Source organism: Equus caballus, chromosome 14, assembly GCF_041296265.1.
Source record: "Equus caballus isolate H_3958 breed thoroughbred chromosome 14, TB-T2T, whole genome shotgun sequence".
NCBI classification, from domain to species: Eukaryota; Metazoa; Chordata; class Mammalia; order Perissodactyla; family Equidae; genus Equus; species Equus caballus.
In genome coordinates this window covers 33,576,724-33,600,600 of record NC_091697.1, presented here as the reverse complement: position 1 = coordinate 33,600,600, position 23,877 = coordinate 33,576,724, and the positions used below count along the sequence as shown (strand labels likewise).

At 34.8% G+C, this 23,877-nt stretch overlaps 1 protein-coding gene across 2 annotated transcripts in view; it reads left to right on the top strand.

Moving 5' to 3' along the window:
* GABRG2 (gamma-aminobutyric acid type A receptor subunit gamma2) overlaps positions 1–23,877 on the top strand; it is a 100,392-nt gene that overhangs the window by 8,821 nt on the left and 67,694 nt on the right. For both annotated transcript variants that reach the window (XM_070232630.1, NM_001433549.1), the window contains exons 2-3: positions 20,811–20,962; positions 22,485–22,552. In XM_070232630.1, coding sequence (XP_070088731.1) covers positions 20,811–20,962; positions 22,485–22,552 — 220 coding nt within the window. The remainder of the gene's footprint in view (positions 1–20,810; positions 20,963–22,484; positions 22,553–23,877) is intronic.

The window sequence follows — 23,877 nt, the reverse complement described above, 5'->3', positions numbered from 1 at the left end:
TAAATTCACTAATCAATGGCCAGTTGATGGGTTTTTGCTCAACCCACTTCCTATCCTGTAAGTCTTCAAGTTATATGCTTGAAAATGGATCTATTTTCCTACCATCACTTGCAACTGATACTTCTTCTCTGAGTCTTTGTCAATCCAACATGAATAGGCAAATACAGTCAAATAGGGAAAAAAGAAACATGACCATCTTAAATGGTCATAAAATCATAACAGTTGTGAGCTTCAATTAATTTCAGAAATATTAAGCATGAAAACTTGGATACAATAGGATCAAGAGATACTGTGATTATTTTGGAGCTTTTTTGGAATTAAGTGCAAAATGCACTGCGAATGGCCTATAGAAATATGTACAGGAGATTTTAGTGCCTCAGTGATTTTTCGATATTGATACATTATAATCTTTTGGTAAAAGAATAGATGCTAGTAATTACATGTTAATAAATTATCAGTTGTTTCTTAAAACCTATTTTACCTATTTTCTTCCAGTATCCCCCTTCATCTTATTCTATTAGAATAAGCAAGCATTTAGTTCTTTTCAAATAATCGTCTTTCTAAAAGCAAGTTGCCCTATACTCAGGCATCTACACACAAATCTGCCACTTTTGGATAATGTCTTTTTTATCTCATAAAAGAATAATTTCCCCAATAGATGAGAGATTGAGTGAGTACATATTCTTCTTAAATTATTCCAAAATGAAAGAAGAAATAAGGCATTGTAAATTTGAGGCAGCATTCAGATATTTTCCATTTCTTGAAAGGAAAGTAGTTTTCTCTGGTATTTCTTCATAGGGAAAATTTGAAGTGATAATTTTTGGACAATAACAACAGCATCTTGATGATTTCAGGTAAAAATGATCATTTAACAAATTATCTCCTTTTAACTTTCCTTTGTTGATAGAAGTTTACATTATTTAAAAATTAGTTTTTAATAATTTTCAAAAAACACCTCTTGGATTTTTAAAAATGGATATATTTGGACTTGATTATTCTTCATTCAATTCCACAACAAATTACTTAAATGATTACTTAAATTATTTAAATAATAACTTCACAATCTTTATAAAATCATACTTCATTGATCAAGTTATTGGAAATTATAAATATTTAGTTATTTTTAGTTTATTCTACACCCACATAAGTTTTATAAACTAAGTTATCTTAGGGAAGTCCCTTAAGCCTATAACTAACATTTTTTGTTATATCTATAAGACGTTTGATTGATATTGGTATATTGGAATATGTGATGTCCACTCCTAAAAATGTGGAAAATGAATGATAGAAATACAGCCATGTTTAGATATTATTATTAAGATATTTAATTTTACACTTTGTATTATGAGATGATACTTAAAATCTGCCTGAATTTCACAATAACTGATTTATTGAACATGCTGGACTTAGATAAGTATCATCTAGAAATTGTTTCTCTTCAAACCTCATCTGTTGAATCTCTCTTCTCCACATCTGGGTAGTATCTAAGGTAAATTCCATAACTTTTCCATTCCTCTTAGAGTTTACAATAATTTCATTTTCAGGTATTAAATTCTCATTGAAATTGATCCTTCAATCTGTCATTCAGTTGGAATTTTTTTCTGTTCTCTGATCAGGCCTGCCCTAAGATTTCTTCAGCCTGACACTATTTCTTCACTTTTTTGTTAGGCTCCTTCTCTCCTCTTATTATGCTGCTTTTGGCTTTTTCAAGATTGTGGTGGAGAGAGGGAGGACAGATAAAGGAGCAGAAAGATCTTAATTTGAACTGTCTGGGTGACAGATGCATGATGCTGAGTCATTCTTTCATGGGGGAATTGGGTGAGTTCTATGGAGGTAATCCTCTTCCTCCTTTCTTCTTCTGGGAACCTCCAGCATTGCACCACATTCCCTGATGTGGGTTATGCTGTATGATGGCTGACGTTGTATGATACTCTCTCAACTCCACTTCCAGGACACGTTCACCCTGACTCTCTGCTAGCATTGTCTTGCCAAATAGACAGTCTTTTTAAAATGATTCCAATATGACTATTTGCCTGGCATCCATTTAGCTCATGAGGAATGAATGAATGAATAAATAAATAACAAAACAGCAAAATTGCCTGTCAGATTCTGAAACTGAAGTTCTTTCTCACTCAGATTCACTGTTGGGGTTGTTCAAACCACCCTGTTACCTTTAGAATTTTTCAGGAAAGAATCAGGCTATGGTAGTCATTAGAACTGCTCAGATTCTAAAGAATGCAGGTCAAATTTCCCTAAGAATTCTCTATCCACCCTGCGTTCAGAGAACACTAAGAAGCGGATATGCAAATTTCCTGTTTGGGATAGAGAGACGAATTACCTCTGTTAGTCCTCCTAGACTTAGACATCTTTGAGTGGATTTCTTGGCTTTCATTTTCAATTGCCTTGAGGTACAGGTGGAGCCAGTACCACTGTGGGAGGAAGGGAGATGATACAGCACAGCTCTTTCTATTCTTAGGCGGATAACCCTCTTCCACAAGAACTCCTCTCTCACTGAATCCCTGAACTTCTAGTATAAGGCTATAAGGTGGGTGAAGAAAAAGGAACTCAAGGCTGGTTTTTGGCCTTTTCTAGCAAGTTCTGACTCTTCTTGGCAGTCTACCACACTTGTATTAAATGAGAGTGTAACACTTCTCAAATGTTTTTCTCAGTTCCCAGACATCAGTCATGATAACAACAAAGAAAGTACATTTAATATTCTCTTCCCTATGCAATGCATTTCTCTCAGACATCCACTGGTTAGTTCACCTTCTTCAAGTCTTGCTCAGATCTCACCTTCTCAATGAGGCCTATACTGATCATTCACTGATCGGTGCAAATACCCCTAAATCCTGTACTCACCATCCCACTTATCCTCTTCTATGTTTTATCTTACCTTAGTACTCTCAGCCTTCAGTAAGGAAGTAGACAATTTTTTATTAGATTGCTTACTGGTTTATTACTTTTACTTTTTATTTCCTATCTCTCTCAGCTAGAAGGCAAGATTGATTAGAGAGAAATGCTATTTCATCCACTGATACACCCCAGGCTTTTAGAGAGGTGCCTTACCCCAAATAGATATTCAATAATTATGTTTAATTAAATAATAAAAATTTCTTCTCCTTTTTCCTGAAATTTATCTTCTTTGAAAAAAAGAAAGAAGAAGCTTTTCATCTTTTCTACAGTATCTCATTCTAAATCCAACATATATAACTGCTGACAAGAACAAAAAAGCAAATGGGTTCTACAGTGTAGTGTGGTCCTTAAGAGCATAAGCTATGGTGCCACACTTAACCAGGATTCAAATTCCTACCCCTGCCATTTGCTACTCAATGGCCCTCAGTAAACCTACTTAACTTCATTCAGCCTCAGCCTCTTCATATAAAAAAAGGAAGACAATTATTCTCCATAAGCTTTTTTTGGAGTAGTAATTATAATACATATTAAGAACTTGGCACATGGTAAGCATCCTTTATATATTATTGTTGCTGTTTTTATTACTACTACAGGGTCATTATTTATTTCCTGGGGATATTCCTAAAAGTATAAGTAGCCTCCCCACCCTTGTTAAACTCTACGTTTGGGGAAAGCACAAGAGAGGGGTTTCTCAATAAAAATTTCCTAATTCTCCAATTGCCTGTCTTAACTTGTATAAGATGAGAAAATTGGATAGAGGTCCCTAAGTTTCTCGAATGCTTATATGGTTTATTCATTTTAGATCATTATTGTAAACTTGATAGTATTTCTAATACATGTGGATTAGTTCCCAATATAACAAGAAAATATATGCTGACACATGGGACTTCTTCCTGAAGACAGCTTCCCTCACTATAGCAAGGAAGGGTTTTTTCCCAGAGATAGTGTGAAACCATTGTCTTTGAGTTTCTGAGGAAAATTATTCAGAACAAACTCATGTATGTTGCTATTCTTTACTATTATTATTATTTTATTGAGGTCATAGTGGTTTATAACTTTGTGAAATTTCAGTTGTATATTATTATTTGTCACTCACCATATATATGTGCCCCTTTACTCCTTATGCCTACCTCCCAACCCTGCTCCTCTCTGGTAATCACTAATCTGTTCCATTTGTCCATGTATTTGTTTATCTTCCATATATGAGTAAAATCGTATGGTGTTTGTCTTTCTCTGTCTGGCTTATTTCACTTAACATAATACCCTCAAGTTCCGTCCATGTTGTTGCAAATGGGACTATTTTGTCTTTTTTTATGGCCGAGTACCATTCCATTATATAGATACACCACATCTTCTTTATCCATTCATCACTCGATGGGTACTCAGGTTGCTTCCATGTCTTGGCTATTGTGAATAATGCTGCCATGAAGATAGGGGTGTATAACTTTCTTTGAATTGTTGATTTTAAGTTCTGTGATAAATACCCAGTAGTGGAATAGCTGGGTGGTATTGTATTTCTACTTTTAACTTTTTTGGAAATCTCCATACTCTTTTCCATAGTGGCTGCAGCAGTTTGCATTCCCACCAGCCATGTATGAGGGTTCCATTTTCTCCACACCCTCTCCAACATTTGTTATTTTTCATCTTGGCAATTTATACCCATTCTAACAGGTGCAATGTGATATCTCAATGTAGTTTTGATTTACATTTCGCTGATGATTAGCAATGTTGAACATCTTTTCTTGTGCCTGTTGGCCATCTGTATCTTCTTTGGAAAAATGTCTGTGCATATCCTCCGCCCATTTTTTGACTGAGTTGTTTTTTTGTTGTTGAGTTGTATGAGTCTTTATATATTTTGGAGATTACCCCTTATCAAATATATGATTTGCAATTATTTTCTCCCTGTTGGTGGGTTGTCTTTTCGTTTTGTTCCTGGTTTCCTTTGCCTTGCAGAAGCTCCTTAGTCTGATCAAGTCCCATTTGTTTATTTTTTCTTTGCCCAAGTAGACATGATATTTGAAAAGATCCTTTTAAGATTGATGTCAAAGAGTGTACTGCCTATATTTTCTTCTAGGAATTTCATGGTTTCAAATCTTACCTTCAAGTCTTTGATCTCTTTTGAGTTAATTTTTGTGAGAACGGTCTAGGAAAATCTGTGAATGTGTGAATATCGGAAGATATGGATCACTAGGGATAGTCGGAGGCTGATAACTAGAGTCTTTTGGATTTTAGCCATTATAATGGGAGGAAAGTTTTATCTATTCAGGTTTTTTGCTTTGTTTTGTTTTATTTTATTTTATTGTTGACTTGTGGGAGTACTTTATTAATTTTAGATAAAGATCCTTTGTCAAATACATGTAGGGAAAATATTTTTTCTGGTCTTTGGGTTATTTATTTACTTAGATGAGCATAATGTTTAATTAGAAAGTATAATTTGTCATTTTTTTCTATTATAATTAGTGTTTTTCTGTCCTAAGAAATTTTTGCCTTCTTCAAGTTTGCAAAGACATTTTCACATTTTTTCCTAGAGACTTCATAATTGTAACTTTTTTATTTATCTCATGAGTCATCTCAAATTATCACTGTATTTGTTTAATACATGTTAGAGATTGAGATTAATTTCTGTCATACATTTATCCAATAATTTAACCCCACTTTTTGAAAATATTTCCCCATTGACTCTCCTTGGTAACTTTGTCAAAATGTTATTAACATGCATGTTTACGTCTGTTTCTGAAATCTTAAATCTGTATTCCAGTCTATTAGTCTATTCGTTTTTTTTTTTTTTTTAAATTGGCACCTGAGCTAACAACTGTTGCCAATCTTTTTTTTTTTCTGCTTTTTTCTCCCAAAATTCCCCCAGCACGTAGTTGTGTATTTTTAGTTGTGGGTCCTTCTAGTTGTGGCATGTGGGACGCTGCCTCAACGTGGTCTGACGAGCAGTGCCATGTCCAAGCCCAGGATCCGAACCGGCAAAACCCTGGACTGCCAAAGCAGAGCTCGAGAACTTAAGCGCTCGGCCATGTGGCCGGCCCCTATTTGTGTATTCTTAATGTCAGTACGATGTTACTGATCACTGTAGCTTTATAGTAAATCTTGAAACAAGATAATGAATATGAAACACATTCATATGCGTTCCTTTGCAAGACTGATTTGTCTATTTTAAATCTTTCCTATCCTTATATACTTTAGAAAATTTGCCAGTTTATACAAAAACAAAGTGAAACAAAACAAAAATGTCCTGCTGTGTCTTTATTGAAATGGTGTTGAATATACAGATCAACTTATAAAGCATTGACATTTTCACAATTTTGAGTCTTGCAATCCATAAACAAGGTTAATCTCTCCATTTGTTTAGGTTTCCTTTAATTCTTCTAACTTACTGTATATTTCAGTGTAGACATCTTGCATATTTTCCTTAATTTTATTCTTAAGTATTTTGTCTTTTATTCTAAGTTGTATATTTTAAAATTTATTTCCCAAATGTTAATTACTATAATATAGAAAAGAAATTTATTTTGTATATTAATTTTATATTCTGTGATATTAGCTCTAGCAATTATTAATTCTAACAGTTTTTGTAGATTCCTTATGATTTTTATATACAATATTGTCTTCTGCAAATAAAGACAGTTTCACTTCAGAATGACTTCTTAAAACACAAATATGGTTACATTCTATTGTCGCATTAAAGTTTCACAATAACTCCCCTTATCTCATAAGACAAGATCCAATTGTCATAACTAGAGTTGTAGGTAATTTAACCATATACTTGTAGTACAAAAGGGAGAAATTTTTATTGTGAAAGAGGGTATAATTATTAATAATTATGTCAGGACCACAGGTGCCAACTGGAACTTTCCCAGGCAAACTAGGCATATGATCACTCAATATGGTCCTTCCAGATCTGATCCCTGATGACCTCTCCAGTGTCAGCTCCCGCCCCCTCAACAGACACAATTCAACTATATTTCATTAGATTCCTTCAAATACTAGTTTCATCTTCCTATCTCCTTTGCATGGACTACTTTCAGAACTTCTCACCCGTCTTCATTTTCTTTTGAAACTTTTAGTCTTTAGTATAGAATTTTCATCAGAGAGATATTTTAGGATTTGAGGGATATTTTATTAGAAATTTTTTCTATTTTATGGTTAAAAAGGAGAGGTCGTAGTGAATGATGTTTAATTAAGCTAAGTACTATTTTTGAAAGTGTGATAAAACATTCAATAGTAAAAGTTACTGTGCCTAGATTTTAAAAAATAATTCCAGTCACACCATGTTATGTTACCCAAAATCTTTTATATAATAAAATAAATAGCAAATAAAATCAACTCAGTGTCATAAAAACAACTGTTGGCACTCAGATACTCCTGACATACCCATCACAGTTGACTATGATTTTGCAGGTAGCCTTGTGGTCAACAGGCTATTAACAGAGTTTCCACAGCCCGTGAGCTGCTTTTGGTAGATCTGCTACCATTCACATTTGCAGCGCAATTTCTCTGAAGAATGAACATCAAAGTAAACTCTGTAGGGAATCTCATGGGGAAGGCGAGATTTCCTCATTCAATTTTATTCTCCTTGACTTCAGACTCAAAGTCATCTCCCAAGCAGATGTTTAAGTATCAATGAAATATGTCAGAAAAACTCAGATGTACGTATAGCACGAGATAAGAGATGGGGATTACACTCTCTGATTTAGGTGATCTGAATAGTGCCCTTAATTGTTATTTATTTTGTAAATCACATTGTATTTGATTCCTACGCACTATGTTCCCGGCACTATGCCAGATGCTGAAGATGCAGCATGGAACATCGAACATGGACCAGTGCCTGCTCTTGTGGAACTTATATGCCAGAATGAAGACATACTTTTAAAAACATAAAACTATATTATATATAATATAATTATGTATTATGTATTGTAACCTTACTTTTACAAATTTACTTACAATGTTCTATCTGTATATTGTGTTGTTTTCCACTTATTGCCTCTGATTTAAGGAAATTGTTTAACCAGATACACACTTAACACTCAACCATTTTTTAAACCTACAGAGCCACATGATTCTGTCCATATTCACCTTGAAACAGGCTAACAGGGGGTATCATTTGACTCTTGTTGAAATCTAAATTGCCATGGTAACTATGTAATGAAAATAAAGACAAAGTAGACAAATATCTCCCTTCTTGCCCCCTGCCTTCCTACCATAAATAAATATTTATTGCTTTTCTAATCCTTGTTTGGCACTGTGCTAGCAGTTGGAGATAAAACAATGAGAAAAACAAACATCTTCTCAATTGTCTTGGACCTTGCAGTCTAGGGACAGGTAGACAGTAAACAAATAAACAAACTTCTAATTGTGATACCTCTTGAAGAAATAACTAAAAAATGTATGTGCTGGAGAAAAGAAAAAATTTACTTTAGATAAAATGGTCAGGAAAAGCCATTCTGAGTAATGGACAAGAAGTTGAGATTCCAAGAGCATCAAAAAAAATTCTACTATGAAAAAAGATTGACAAGAAGACCTTCCCCATCACAGGTAACAGCAGATGCAAGGACCCTGAACAGAGTAAGAACTTGGTGTGATTTAGGAACTAAAAAAACACCCAGATGGCTGGAGGACAGTGAACAAGGGTGAAAAAGCCAGGATACGGGATTTGGGAGGCAGAAAGCTGCTTCCTATTGCATGGTCTTGCAGCCATAAAGTGAAGAATTCGAATTGTATTCCAGGTAAAGGTTTTGGATCAGGGGAAATGCTTCGTAAAATAGTACCATCAGTTTTATTCTTAAGGAAGAAACATGCTTCTGTGATGTGGGGAATGATAAGGGTTGCAATCTACCTACTAATTATCAATTGCTTGGCAATCAACTAAATTGTTGACGTTTAGCTTCTTTAGAGTTATATATAATGTTGCTCTACATCTTGCTATGAAATCTTAGCAGGATCAAGACTTAGTTATTGATTCTGCTATTACGTCAATTATTTGAAGCATAGTGATTATTTTATGGCATTGTTATGCAATTATTGTACTATATTTAGCTCGTGTGTTCCAACAGACATATTTTTATAAAGAGAAATTCTTTGCATCTAAGAAATAAAGGCAGTCTCTTAATTCCAAATTTATCAATGTGATTCAGGAGCATTTGGATGGCTGATTTTGAAATTTTAAGAGATTGTCATAGAGCATTAACAAAAGTATACTTATTTCCTATCCATAAAATATGTTGTTGAACTTAATCTGTGAACATAACATCCAAAAGCCTGAAAGAGATACAACAATCTACGTACCAAATTAAAAAGAAACCACAGTACCATTTCATTCATAATATTTTCTTTCTTCCCAGAAGAATTTTAAAATTTTAGACTCAATTACCTCATACTCTAATATCAAGAAATTTCACAAAAATAACGTCAGAGAATATTTTGAAAAATTCAGTGATCAGTTTACAGCATAATAGCTTTGTTTTATTTTTTGGTTAACATAGAGCAAAACTGACCTTTATTGGTGTGTAGTTGTATGAATTTTAACACACGTGTAAATTCTTGTCATTCAGTGTCCTAAATCAGGATACACAATAGTTAGTTCTATCTGCCCCAAAATGCTCCCTCTTGTTACTTCATTCTAGTCACACCCTCCCCCCACCCTTAACTCCTGGCAACACCTGGTCTGTTATTCATCACTGTAGTTTTTTCTTTTCAAGAATGTAGTATAAGTAGAATCATATCGTTCACTCAGCATAGTGCCTTTGAGGTTCATCTAAGTAACTGAGATGTCAAATAAGCACTGAAAAGAGGTTCAATATTATTAGTCATTAGATAAATGCAAATTAAAACCACACTATGATACCACCACACAGCTATCAGAATGAACAAAATAAAAACAATGCCGGCAAGACCAAGCGCTGGTATGGATGTGAAGCAACCGGGTCTTTCATACATTGCTAACAGGAAGAAAAATGGGAAACAATTTGGCAATTTTGTGTAAGATTCAACATACACCTAACATATTACTCAGCAATCTTCTATTTGCACAAGAGAATTGAAAATTTTTGTTCTGGAATAATAGCTTTTAAAAGAAATTATCTAGATAAATTTTTTTCTGGGATGCTTACATAAAAATGATTACATTAAATTTTCCAGACAAAATGGAGGTTTCTTTTATTTTGACTTGAGAGTGCATTCTTGATTGAAATAATCAGGACCTTCTCAGTGGTAGTTCCATTGAAATGGTAGTTAGCAAGGTGATCTTCTTTGATATCACTGTTGATTATGGACCCGAGGATACTGGAAAGACTAGAAAAAGTATTGATAGGGAAGATGCTGGGAGAAGCGTTGATTCCATGAGAGCCTCTTTTTGCAATTTACATTGGGTTTGCAGTTTCTTGAAAAAGGCAATAATATACTACCAAGAAAAGACAGTAGTGACCTTATTATTCCTTTAAGACACACACTTCATAATATGAACTCATTATCATTTAAAACTTTTAACTCTATTGCATGATAAGAGATCTAAATTTGTAAATATATAAATGATACAAACTGACCTTTTTCTATTATTTACACTTTTAATTTGCCTATGAGACCGGCATACTGATTTAAAACATGCTTAAACTTGGGATGAAGTTAGGATGATTTCAAGTTCCATTGGGACTTTTTGATTTCTACATTGTTTTGGAATTCTAAGAACAAAAATAATTTTAGACTTCCTAAAATACATGGATAGAGCACTTATGTGTGCTTATTCTCAGTATAGAAGTATTTTTGTTAATATCTATTATATTTTCCTAGGCAAAAAAGTACTGAAAATAGTGTTTAGCTCATGGGAGGTGCTTGTGAATGAACATACAATTTCTGTGACCTGGAATATTCATAATTCCTAGTTATGTAAATTTACATTATATAGAGAGGAAAACGGACTACTCATATAATGGGGGTGGGGGGAATGAAGAGGAAGAAAAATGCTAGCAACAAAACTGAAAGATAAGACTTGAATCACTTTTTAAAGTGATCAACAAAACCTTGATTTTGAGAATTTGTTTTATCCAGGAAGAACAAATAATGAAAACTTAAGAGTAGTCTTCTAGAAGTGGCCACGACCACAGGGGACAGATTTGGAATTTGTATGACTTGAACTTAAAGACAATAGTACAATTTTAGAAAAGAAAAAAAAGAAGTGAAAAAAATTTCCCAGAATTGCGGTCACTCAGATGTATGTATACATGTTGATAAAGCTCCTCATGAAAGTGAAAATTCGATCAGCCACCTGGACAAATTAGCTCCATGTTTCCAAATGTCTGAATATTAAAACAAAATTGGAATATTTCATTTCCTGCTATCACAGAACAGAACAGACTACAGGAATATGAATTTTCAATACATTTTGAACATATTTGAATATACATCTGAATACGTGTAGCTATTGCAGCAATAGAATCAGCCTTCATTTTCATACACTGGCTCTCAGTGACCTTTAAACTGCTCTAAATCTGGGACAGTTTAACCTTTGGTTCATGGACCATGAGAAAGTACACAGAGTTTCTCCTCTCCTATCTCCTACCTTCTTATCCTGTGTGGCCTCCTTACAAGCATGTAAACAATTTTGCATGTTTATATGTATGACCTATTTTGTTAGAAGAGGGACCATAAGTTGTACCAGTTCGTCAAAGTGTTTTATGTTCTAGAGAAATATATTCTTCTTACCACAGAAATTGAGATGTGGAAGTGAATGCGGAGGCAGATTGATAGAAATAACCTTGACATCAAGTTGGAGGTGCTGGCAGACAGAGATTAGTCATGTTCTGCTATGTGGCAATGTTTTTATTATTGCCTTGCATTGTTAAGTGTTGCCTTTTTCTAGCTGTTCAGGTATTTATTTGTCTCCTAAAATAGATGAGAGGTGTTTTGATATCAGCATTGTACTTCTTTCTGTCTGCAACTGTGCCTTGCACCAAAGTCTCAAATATGTGCTAATTAACTGAAGGATCAAGAAATCTAAATCTGTAAGGCATTGTTTCCCAAATTGGCCACCTTCAAGGTTTTTGCCACATCTAAGTGACACCTGGTCATTTATTTACTTAATGTTTTTCATAGAAGCAGTTCTTTTTAATATAATTATTTTATTTAATAAACTTAAAAAAGGCAATAAAACCTGGAAAATCAGTTTCACTTTTCATAACAGAAAACGACTGCAAAATAAATACAATGAAACCACAAAAATGTTATTGCACATTAATTACAGGTTATCGTCTACCAGAAGTGCTAAGCTGGATGTTGCTCTCCTTAGAAAGTAGATTAGCAAATTGGAAAACATGATTAAAGACAAATTACAAATTAACTGAGACTTTGTCCTTACTATAATTAGATGTGCTGAAAGAAAATTAAAAACAGAAAATTTTGTCTGTGTCTTTTAATGCTATGCTACATACCAGGGGCAGGTGTCCTAGCTTTGGGAAACACTGATATGGGGTGATCTTAACAGGACATAAATATTGCAGATGATGTTATTTTGAATTTCCAGTATACTTTGAAACACTAGTAAGAGATATTCGATTTGTTTGAGAGCAGTTAACAAAGTGACATTTGCTCTAAGAAAAGAAAGTCCAAGTGGCTCTGTCATGCTCTCTTGCAGGAGCTCTTAGTTCTGGTTGCACCTTAGAATTAGCTGAATACCAGAGTTTTGGTCCCATCCTGGGCCAATTAAATCAATATGCTAAGAGGTAGGCCTTCAACCCTGGTATTTTTCTTTTAAAGCCCTCTAGGGAATTTTAACCTGCAGCTAGGTGAGAATGACTGGTCTGTATCCTGTAGTGAACATTCAGTATATGCTGGACATTGCGCAGTCTTAGTGAACTACAGTCATCAGATAAATGAAGAAATATGAAGTATTTCCTTTTTGGAATATTTCTTGACAGTAAATAATTAAATCCTTCTTTGAAATTAGCTTTATGGTTTGCATGCCTTCTGTAGTTAAAATTGTTCTTGAATTTCCATAGTCAGAACATAACAAGAAATACAAACTCTGTGTGTGTTTCTGGAGTGAGGGAGAGCAGCCCCAAAAGTTGTATTGGCCTAATTTGTCACCTTGTTGTCACAGTCCAATGGCAATACAAGTAGAGTGTCCAAGTTCAGCCACCTCGTAGAAAACAATTTGCTGCATGAGCCCAGCATACTTACAGGTTACTGCTTTTTAAATATTCCACATTAATGTATAGTGTGCAAGATCAGCTGCTTCAGTTTCCCCAACACCATTCAGGGTTTGAAGCCATAGCTTCTATTCTGTAGCAAAGTGTACACACACAGGAAATTGAGAATACTATTTATATCAATTTGTCAAAAAATCACATAAAAGTGCTTTATAAATAAAGGGATAAATTAGGAAAGTGCCAGTTTAGTACTCCTTATAATTATTATTTACAACTTAAGAATTCCTGTATTCACTGACATTTCTTTCTTACTACAATTTAGCATCAACACTTTTATTTCTATTCTATCCGACAGCCATAGACAATTGAGATGACTTTGAAATTGTTTTCTTGGGTTAACCTTGGCCTCATTTCATTTTCAACCTAAAAAAAAATATTTTCAGTGTCTGTTACTTGAGTTTTCACATGCAAGGAGTCAATAGCATTTAAAGACGAGAGTGACGGCAATCATGCGGTGGCATGTTATTTAGGCAGCTCATTTTAATATTAACTGCAACTGTTACATACACACATCTGTGAAGAGAATGAATTTTACCAAGTTAATTTTCACAAACATTGAACCTTTAAAAATAACCCATATTCTCATGGATTCATTAAATATTTTGACAAGTATTCATTGGGTGTCTGTCAGTTGTCAGGCACTTGCAAAGTTTTAGAAAACGACACTTTGGAAGAGAGAAACGTTTCTTGCCCTCAGGGACCTAATGTTCTGCTTTTAACTCTTATACCTAAATTTAATTTTTCAATTTTTTTGTTGCTGTTGTGAAGTAAAATGTATAAAAATTGCATAAGACACAAATAAGGCTCAATGAATCAGCCCAAAATCGATGTAACCACCAACCACGTACGGAATTAAATATTGCCAACATCCCAGAAAATGTCCTCATATCTCTTGCGATTTCTATCCCCTTTTTCTTTCCCCAAAGTAACCATTGTTCTAACTTTGAGCTCTATAGTTGAATTTTGCCTATTAAATTTTATATAAACATAAACATACCGTATATGGGTGTACGTATAGCATCTTTTGCTCAAATTTTTGTTTTTCAAATTCATTTTGCTGTATGTAGCATTAGCTCACTAATTTAGATTATTGTATAATATTTCAGTATGTGAATATACCATATTTTATTTATCCATTCTACTGTTGGTTTGGGTTCTATTCATTTCTATTACCAGTAATGCAACTGTGAATGTTCTTGTACGTGTCTTTGAGTAGACATGTGCATATGTTTCTTTTAGAATAAATCTAAGGACAGACTTTCTGGGCTATAGGATACCCGGGTGATCATCATTAGGAGATAATGCCAAAATGCGTACTTGCCCACAGTGTATGAGTCATAGCTGCTCCATATTCTCCCACTTTTATTTAAGAAAGGTTAAAACAAACACACAACAAAAACAACACAACAGTTAGAGTACTAACCCAGAGAAGATGGACGTCAGTGATATTCCTAGTACATGCCCTGACATTGATAGTTTTTCCCTGTTTGCATCTTCTGCCCCAGTGACTGTAGTGATTGCCTTCTCCACATTTTCCTTCCTTGTCTTCCTAAATATCCCAATATTGTGACCATATAGTCGAGCCATCTATCGGTTGAAGCTGACTTCATGGGAGTAGAGGGAGAGATAGTAAGAAACTAAGTTTTTTAATACAGAGTTGAGAAGTTGATTCAAAGCACCAGGAAGCTCATCCTACATCAGGCTTTAAAATTATATATGCCAGTGCCTCCCAATTTAGTCTGAATGTTCTGATACCTGCAATAAAATTCATCTTAGCTAATGAAATCCCACAGCCATTTATTCGATAGAGCTCATTGGTGATTGCTAATAAAATAAACAGTTTGCATTTTAAACATTGAGATATATACATCTGATAATTGACTCAGTAAAATAACTACACTTACTGACAGCTGTTAGCCTAATATCGAAAAATTGAACTAGGTATGAGCCAAGGAAGTCATTATAAGTAGGACAATTCACTGTTAGTACTGACACTTAGGGATTTACTTCCCTACCTTAACTCTACCCTCTTTGCATCTATACATTCATGTGTACAGACCTGTGCGTTGAGCAACTTTCCCAACAGATTCTGCCAGTTCTCTTACATGTCCTTACCGGGAGGTATAGAATTCCACAGGCCACTGAAGGCCCTATATGAGAGAGCAACTGGTGCGCCAGTGCTCCTGCTCACTGAACACCATCACAGTGTCCCTCAAGGGCTCCTAGTCCTCCTGGACAGTACAAAGTGGAGTCCTCTCTTCCTGCTTTTGCAGTGGCTGGAGGACATCCTTTGAAATGAATTAGCTTATACGTATGCTTTGTTCCTGCAATGTGCGTTGCTTTCCAAGCCAAAAAAGAGTTTAAGTGAAGCAGCTTATCATCTCCATTAAGTTAAATTGCAAGCTCTGCTTTCACTCCTCAGGGTGGTGAGATCAAATCACTGGTATTTGCAATGGCAAGTTTATGAAATTTGAATGTTATTAACTTCGTGCTGAAGGTGCCATACTTTTATTGAGCTCGGGCATAAACTAATTTATTTTCCTAAGGGAAAATGAGCTTGAGCAACCATTTATTTTGGATGATCTTATTTTTGGAGGAATGTACAGTAGCAGATTCTTTGGCCCCAATTCCTTTTTCAAAGCCTTGCAACATAATGGTTAAACATTTGGTTTTGGTAAACTGAAATGACTATTGGTAAATGTCATTGTTTTTCTTAATCTGTAAAATGGGAATAATTATAGGAATATCACTGTTTTAAGGATTAAGTGGGAGAACGTATGTGAAGTCTTTAAAGTTATTCCCAGCACATAGTGAATATTTAACAGTAGCTACTCTTGGTATTATTATTTATCTTAGGAAAACTAGTTAACAAAAGTATTGATTCTTTCCACAAGTCTTAAACTAACCATGCACTCATGGATTTACAGTCTAGTAATGGAAAGAGACAATGAGAAAATCAATAAATATGCATTGTGACAAAAGCTCTCAAACAAGCAAGGGACTGGTTATAAGACATAAAGGGTGGAGTGGGTGACAAAGGTAGATAAAACAGTCAGGGATGGCCTCTGCGAGAACGTGCTGTTTGTGTTGAAAATTGAAAGGTAAGAAGGAATAAGCTATGTCAAATACTGGGTTTGGAGGTGGACAGAAGAAAAGACTGTAGGCAGAAAGGACGCTATAAAAGGTACTGGAATTTGGCCAGGTTCCTGGAACTCAACAGTCTCGGATAACATGGTGATATAAGGAACAACACATTCTTCTGCTATTGATGCTTCTAGAGTGTGATATTCCCACTAGACTCTGTAGCCTGATGAGAATTTGGGGTACCAGGGGATCCCTGTGAGTGCAGTAAAAGGAAGGAATAGAGATTTATGTTATGTAAACAGTGCAGATTCATGAGACAGATAATATTAATAGAGCAGAAAATCAAATGCACAGGAAGTTTTAATAGAAAGACTCCAAAGGTCTCATTTTGATGATATATATGTCTTGGGAGATGTATTTTGACACATAAATTACTCTGTATTTGACTCATTGTACCTATAAAATAAAAGTAAACGAAAACTTGTACCGACAAAATATTAGTGAAACTAATGGTACGAAGGAATGAAGTACTAATAATTTAAAAATATTTCAAGTATATAAATAATTTTTTTTATTTAACTGCTTGCCTATCTGTGTCAGAGAAAGAAAAATATATATTCTTTCTTTATGATGGCAAATACCAAGGTATTTGAAGATACTTGAACGAAAAGAAATGTTTTTATATGTCATCAAAATGCTTGCTGTTATGTTGCCCTAGGAGAACACAATGACTCGACTTTTTCCCCCCACAAAACTCAGAGCTTTATTGAATCTGTGGAAATCTGAGATACCTGAATTAAAATTTAAAATTCTTTGAACTGCATGATTAATCTTCACAATGAGAAATATCTAGAATATGTACGCAAATTCAAATATTTAGGATCTTCTACATAATTGAGAGCAACCTTTCATTGAACAATGCCTATCTAGTGTTTGTTTTGTTTTTAAAAGCCACTTTTTTCCTAAGTAAAACTCATATTTCTTTCTGATTATAACATGAACTCATTACAAGTTTGTAATCCTGCATAAATTCAAACCATGTGTAAAACTGTAAAGGTGAAAATAAAAATTAATAATCTAATTTACAACCTGGAGATTCAAAGTCAGAAGATATGAAGTAGGAAACTGGGAATCTGTGTTTTTTAAAGAGTCCACTCAACACACATACCGCCCACCCACCCCAAGAGTAAGCACCGCTGGCTTCTGAGATCCTTAAAATTTAATATGTGCATGAATCACTTGAAGATCTTGTTAAAATAAAGACTCTGATTCAGGATCCAGGTGGGGCCCAGGGCTTTGCATTTTTGGCAATTTCCCAGGCGATGCTCATGCTGCTGGTCCAGCTCTCTCAGTCAGACGACTTTCTAACAATTTTTTGAAACCTTCAAAAATGAAAACTTTACAACCATTTCTGGCAGTGTCTTTCAGAAATTATCACTCAGACTACAAAAAATGTTTTTCATTATGGTAAATTCATTTAAGGGTAATTTCAATTTCAGTTTTTCCCTTTATAACATTATTTTTTAACCTAAAGGGCGCAAGAAGTGGTAATTGCTTCCAAAGTCTGTTGTGTTCAGATAGGTGCCTTTAGCTAGAAGTCCAACTTCATGTCTACTCTCAGCCCACTCAACTGTTAAGCTAGTTTTCTTGAGTCATTGTCAACCTGTTTCTGCCCAGGCATTCTCAGGGAGTTCACAGTTCCACAGAACGCCTTATCAGACTTCAGTATCCCAAGAGAGCCACCTATAAACAAGGAGGTCTTGACTCCAAAGAATCCTAGAGAAAGAAGCAGCCAACACTGAATGAGAGAGGTTCTTTTTTATTTTTTTAAGACAAATCTGGAAACAATCCCAGATTATGCATTAGAAGGAATACTATTAATTTAGGCCACAGCTGGGAAACTCTAAAGAATAAAAACTTCATTTATTTATAATGTAGGGGGTCATTATTTTCCTTCCTGGAAAACATCTGTTTTTAGTTCTTCTCAGCCCATAATAGATAAAAGCCTGGAAGAAACATCTGTGGATTCAGATTTTAGTTACGTGGTTGGAGCCGTTGTTATAAATCTATCAGCGGTCGCTTTATGGCAATAGTTATAATGGACCTGTTTTGGGGGCTATGTGTCAGGCACTGTGCTAAGTATTATCTTAACCTTGCACAAAAATATGACATGAATACTAGCATTAACTCTACTTTAAAGATGAGAACATTGTGACGTTTAGCCAGGTTAAATAACTTGTCCAAGGTCATAAAATAGTAAGTGACAGAGGCAAGGCATGGATCAAGAAAGCAGATCTGGTTCTTTCTAACTCCCAAGTGCATGCTTTTAATTTTTCTACTCTGATCTCTCTATGGCCAAGTTGGCATCAGAAGTATGGCAGAATCTGTCACTGACACTTTCATGTGACATGATCTATTTGATTATTGTTTTGGCATCCAATAGATGATAACTCTAAGAGAATTATTGGTGCAATTCTGGAAAATAGTATTCCTTTTAAGCAAGTATCCCTTATCTTTTCACTAGTGTATTTTCCCTCCTTGTCTGCCAGATAACAGTACTAACAGTAATGTAGCATCATGATGCTTGGGTCATTTCTTTGTTGTATGAGGAGGGGTTAGAAACAAGCAAGCCAAATGATTTAATATGTATCCCCTTTGCTTGAAGAAACTTTAATAGGGAGCATTTGTCTAAGAGAGAGACACACATGGAGGGCAGGAGGGGAAGAGGGGGAGAATTTTTTGAAAAGGCGTTTTTGAATTAACAAATTAAATGGAGTAAAATTTCATTACAATGACATCCAAAGGGCCAATCACATTTTTTTCTCAATCAGTTATTGGAGAGATTTGGAAATTTCTTTGTCAGGGAGTGTTTTTTTTTTCTTCTTAAATTAGCAAGATTTGGGTCACAGGATTAGAACCCGATTAGGCAGAGTTCAGCAGCGCTCTAGAGAAATGACAAATTGAGGCCCAAGAGAGATTTTCTTAGCAGAGAATTGGTCTCTGCCTGCTCTGAGGCCTTTTTCTCTGAGAGCTGATTGAAGCTTTGTCCAGCCCATCCTACTGTCTATGGATGCTCTATGAAATTCAAATTTTGTTTAAAGTTTCTGTGCTAACTGATGTGCAAGATGTAAGATTGGCTGTGCCCGGTTTTATGCAGATGTGTGGCTCAATTTTTATAATGTTTCCTGTTCATAAAGCTTTAAAGGAATGAAAAAGAGGAGATTACTCCACTTACTAAGTTGCCCATCCTCATTCTCAAACCAGATTCATCATGTAATCAGCTTTCTTCTACCATATTTAATCATTTATCTGTCTATCTACCTATTTATCTATACATACTCACATATACACGTATACATATATTTCATATATGTATATCTTGGTGAATGAGTATGCTTGAAGAAAGATGATAAATATAGGTTATTATATATACATATATATTTATTCAGGGTAATGTGGCAGTGATTTGATTTCTGACAAAATCCATTCTATACCATATATTTTGGAAAACAAATTGAAGGTGAGGATGGGGATGGATGGGAAATTTTATATTTTTTAATTTCACCATAAACCACAGAAGTAACCAGTAGTCACTGAATGTTGATAAAAATGAAAATGGCAGCTTTTGCAAGGTTTTGCATTGCCCCTAGATGTGGAAAATATAATCATCTTGTGTGGGGGGGGGGGTCAGAAGAGGCTGGAACCTGGAGTGGGGGAGAGTCAACCTATAGGAATTCCAATATCCTTCCAAAGTCAGCCTTAGCCTCCAGCCTGATTGTGGGGGTTTTCTGACAGGTTTGAGCTTAGAAAACTGAATCACATGATATGTGATGTGCTTTTTGACTATTCAAATCAGGTAATTTCACTTCTACGACGGCAGTACACTAACCAGTAGAGTTAGTTTCCAGCTTAAGAAATTTTGTTGTAACAAAGAGTGGTTTAAAGTCTATAAGTCCATTTTTCTTCATAGTAACAGGTTCTTAACAATCAAAGATAAATGAACCGCCCTTGCTTTCAGTGCAAGTGAGGGGGAAAAAATACACACACACACACCCTGGGGGAAGAAGAGGCAGCCAGACTGAGCTCTCCTTAGCAGTTCAATTGAGGGGGGAGAGGCTTGTCTGGCGGGTTGTGGGAGTGAATCTAATTATCAGTCTCTTACTTTCATTAATAGGTTGGAGCAAGTTAACTTCTCAAAGGAGGAAGAAGTAGACATTATGCCTGCATTCTTAGACTACATTATGATCATTTAAGCATTGCTTTCACAAAAATAATTTTTTTTATACCTCCTTCATGAGGTTGGGCAGGTGGACAGGAAGAACATCTACTATGGAAAGGCAAAAATAGCAGGTAAAACGTGGTGTACTTATAGATGAGAAGACAGAGTATTCTGGAAAACTGGAAAGTACACTCTAATAAATTTTCATCTACATCTGTGCAATGTAGTTAGCTAGACTAACCCTCAGGTGAGAATTTTCACTGTACTCCATTGTAACCCATTCCCGTCATCTTGTTTCATTTCACCTGTTCCACCAGTGCTCTGTGAGTAAAAGTCAACTTGGATGCCGTCTATGTGTATCTTGACCAATATTTTTGTTTCTGTAGCCTCACGAGCCAAAAATCTGATGATGACTATGAAGATTATGCTTCTAACAAAACGTGGGTCTTGACTCCAAAAGTTCCTGAGGGTGATGTCACTGTCATCTTAAACAACCTTCTGGAAGGATATGACAATAAACTTCGGCCTGATATAGGAGGTATGTTAAAGTCTTCTGTGGTTTGATGTAGATAGAAACAAACATACCTACCACATTAGATGAAAACATCAGTATATTTCAATAACCAGAAAGATTTAAATAATACTTCCATTATGTGTTGTAAAAATAGATAAAGAGAGTATAAATAACATTCAGGCCTGGGAGTGGGAGGGGCATTGATAAGCTCATGATGAAGAAAGATGATTTCCAAGTAAGGCTTGAGAGCTGGAAATTCAAATTTTCCTAGATCCCCCAAACAAAGAAAAGTGACAACTTCTTTATGAAGTAACATCAAAAACAAACAAGTAAGTAATGCTAAAGAAATGATATATTGGTTACCTGTTACTGTGTAACAAATAACTGCAATATCTCAGTGGCATATGATAATGAGCATTTATTTAGCATTTTGCTGGGGACAGTCTAATCTAAGCTAAACCAGATTGGGGCTGCTCATTTAGAAAAGCCGTACTCTCATTCTACTCCTGGGATCAGCGGACTAGCTAGGAGTATCTCACGACAACGACAAAGAGCAAGAGAGAAAGTAGAAGCTGAAGAGGCTTAATGCTTGGGATTAGAACTGGCACACTCAATTTTGTCCCTATATTATCAGTGAAAGCAAGTCAGATGGCCAAGCCTTAAGTTCAGAGACAGAGAAGTAGTCTTAATGAGGTAAAGGCAAGGGTGTAGATGCAGGGACTAGTGATGAGTTCAATCTACCACAGAGAATTACGGCATGGCACTTTCAAGGAAAGTGAATAAAGATGAAACAAATGTACTGTTGAGTTGAAGCCCAGAATGATATTATGAATCCTTGTTCATTAAATTTTAAATGAAAATGGAGCACATGCATTTCATCATGGATGTAATACTACATGATTTTTAACATCAGTCCTCTTTGACAAATAGGTGTGCGTTGGGTTTCCATATGGTCTTCTCATATTATTTGATGAGTCACAGAATTCATTAAGTCATTGAGGAAGATAGATTTTGTGTTGGCTAGAGGTTTATGAGGATAAAGTGGTCATAAAAGGGATCAACAGGGTGCAATATTTCAAAATCAATTCATAATACTTGTTGCTCTTTATGTCTACTTCATGATTCTAATGCATATTTTTTCTAGGTCACTAAGTAGTTATTTTTTCTATATGGGTCAAATCAGGTTACAATGCCCAAATAGATTCCAGAGCTTGAAGGAAAAATGGTAAAATTCAGGATGTCTGAGAGAAGGATGAAGAAAATCTGAGCACTGTTTTCTTATTTGTTCATTTTTATGTAGTCTTAAAGGATAGTCAATTTCAAAACTCTACTATGCTTAGTTATTGCATTTACCTCCCCCGAAAGGACATATTTCTTTGAAAACAAATAGCTATTTAAATGTAGTGAATTAGTCACTGGCACCAAATTAATTGGAATAAATCACTCCTCATGTAGCAAAATAAGTCTATTTCTGGAATAACAAAGACCAAAATGTTAAAATATTGTTCTTCTCCATTTGCACATATCTCTATGGTTCTCTTTACAGTGAAACCAACATTAATTCACACAGACATGTATGTGAATAGCATTGGTCCAGTGAACGCTATCAATATGGTAAGTTTCTAATAGTTTGTGTATTTATTGACACATTAGAGAGGGAATGTGGTATCAGGGAAATAGCAAGGAATGTGCCAACAAAAAAAATTGGAAGGAAGAGATAATCTTTCAGATCCTTTTTTTCTCTGTTCTAATATTACTTTTTATGATTTGTTATGAGAATTAATTTGTGTAAAGTTAATTTGTATAAAATTAATTTGTGTAAAAATGCTACATTCTTATAATTCAATAATCATTGCTTACTATGAAATAAAATATAGTGTTCCACTACTTTTTAGAATATTGATGGTATGAAGAAGGTATAGTTTGCTTCAAATCAGAATTGTTTCTCAGAGGAGATTGTGCGGTAGATGTAAATAATGGTCACTTAGTTCTTGTATAACACTTTCTCTCCAAATCTGAAACAAGAAACTAGATTCAAGTCTATAATAGAGTAGAGTAGAACATACTGTAACATAACATAACATACCATTAGTGAGACTATAAGTTTAAAATAGTTTACCATGCTAACAATAAGGACACTCTGTTGAGTCAGAGAGAGAGAGAGATGAGAAACTTTAATTACTCTCAATTGAGGTGATAAAAAAGTATACCACCACCTGCCTACTCCAGGCAAGTCAGTTTACTTAACTTTTAAACAAATACCAACTGTTTCTTCTTTACAACTAAAATGCTCAGAATATTTAGCATTATAATGTAAATATCTAAGAAGAAGAAACTACATATATAGTTTATTTAAACTTAGAACTTTTAATTTCAGGAATACTAGTCCCCAGAACTACTGTGCCAGGATTACAGTTTATGAAACACTGGTTTAAAGACTATTAAAGCTTTTATTTTTGTAGGTTTTCTTTTTTTTTTTTTGGCCAAAATGTAGATCAGAAATTATTTAATTACCCTATCTACTGACACATCACTAATTAGTAGACACAGAATTTCAGAGAACAGGTTCCCTTCTCATTACTTGTAGACGACAAATATGGAACTAAATAGTAAACAAAGGGGCCTGGCTTACCCCAGTGGAAATGCAGTCAATTAGAATGAGAGGTGGCAGCCAGAGGTACAAGGAGATAACACAGAACAACGCCAACAAGGGAAAGGAAGAGGATTCTGATCTGATCCTGACAGACTGTGTGTTCTTAGGCAAATAAATAGTCTCCCTGTTTTTTCGTTTTCTTCATCATAAAATGATGTAGGTTGAGGGGATTGGACTAGAAATAATAGATGACTCCCATCCTTCAACTCTCATATTCTAAAACTGCTGTTTTTTTCCTCTAATTTTCTCATTTATAGACATGATTAAATTCATTATAAAATAATGC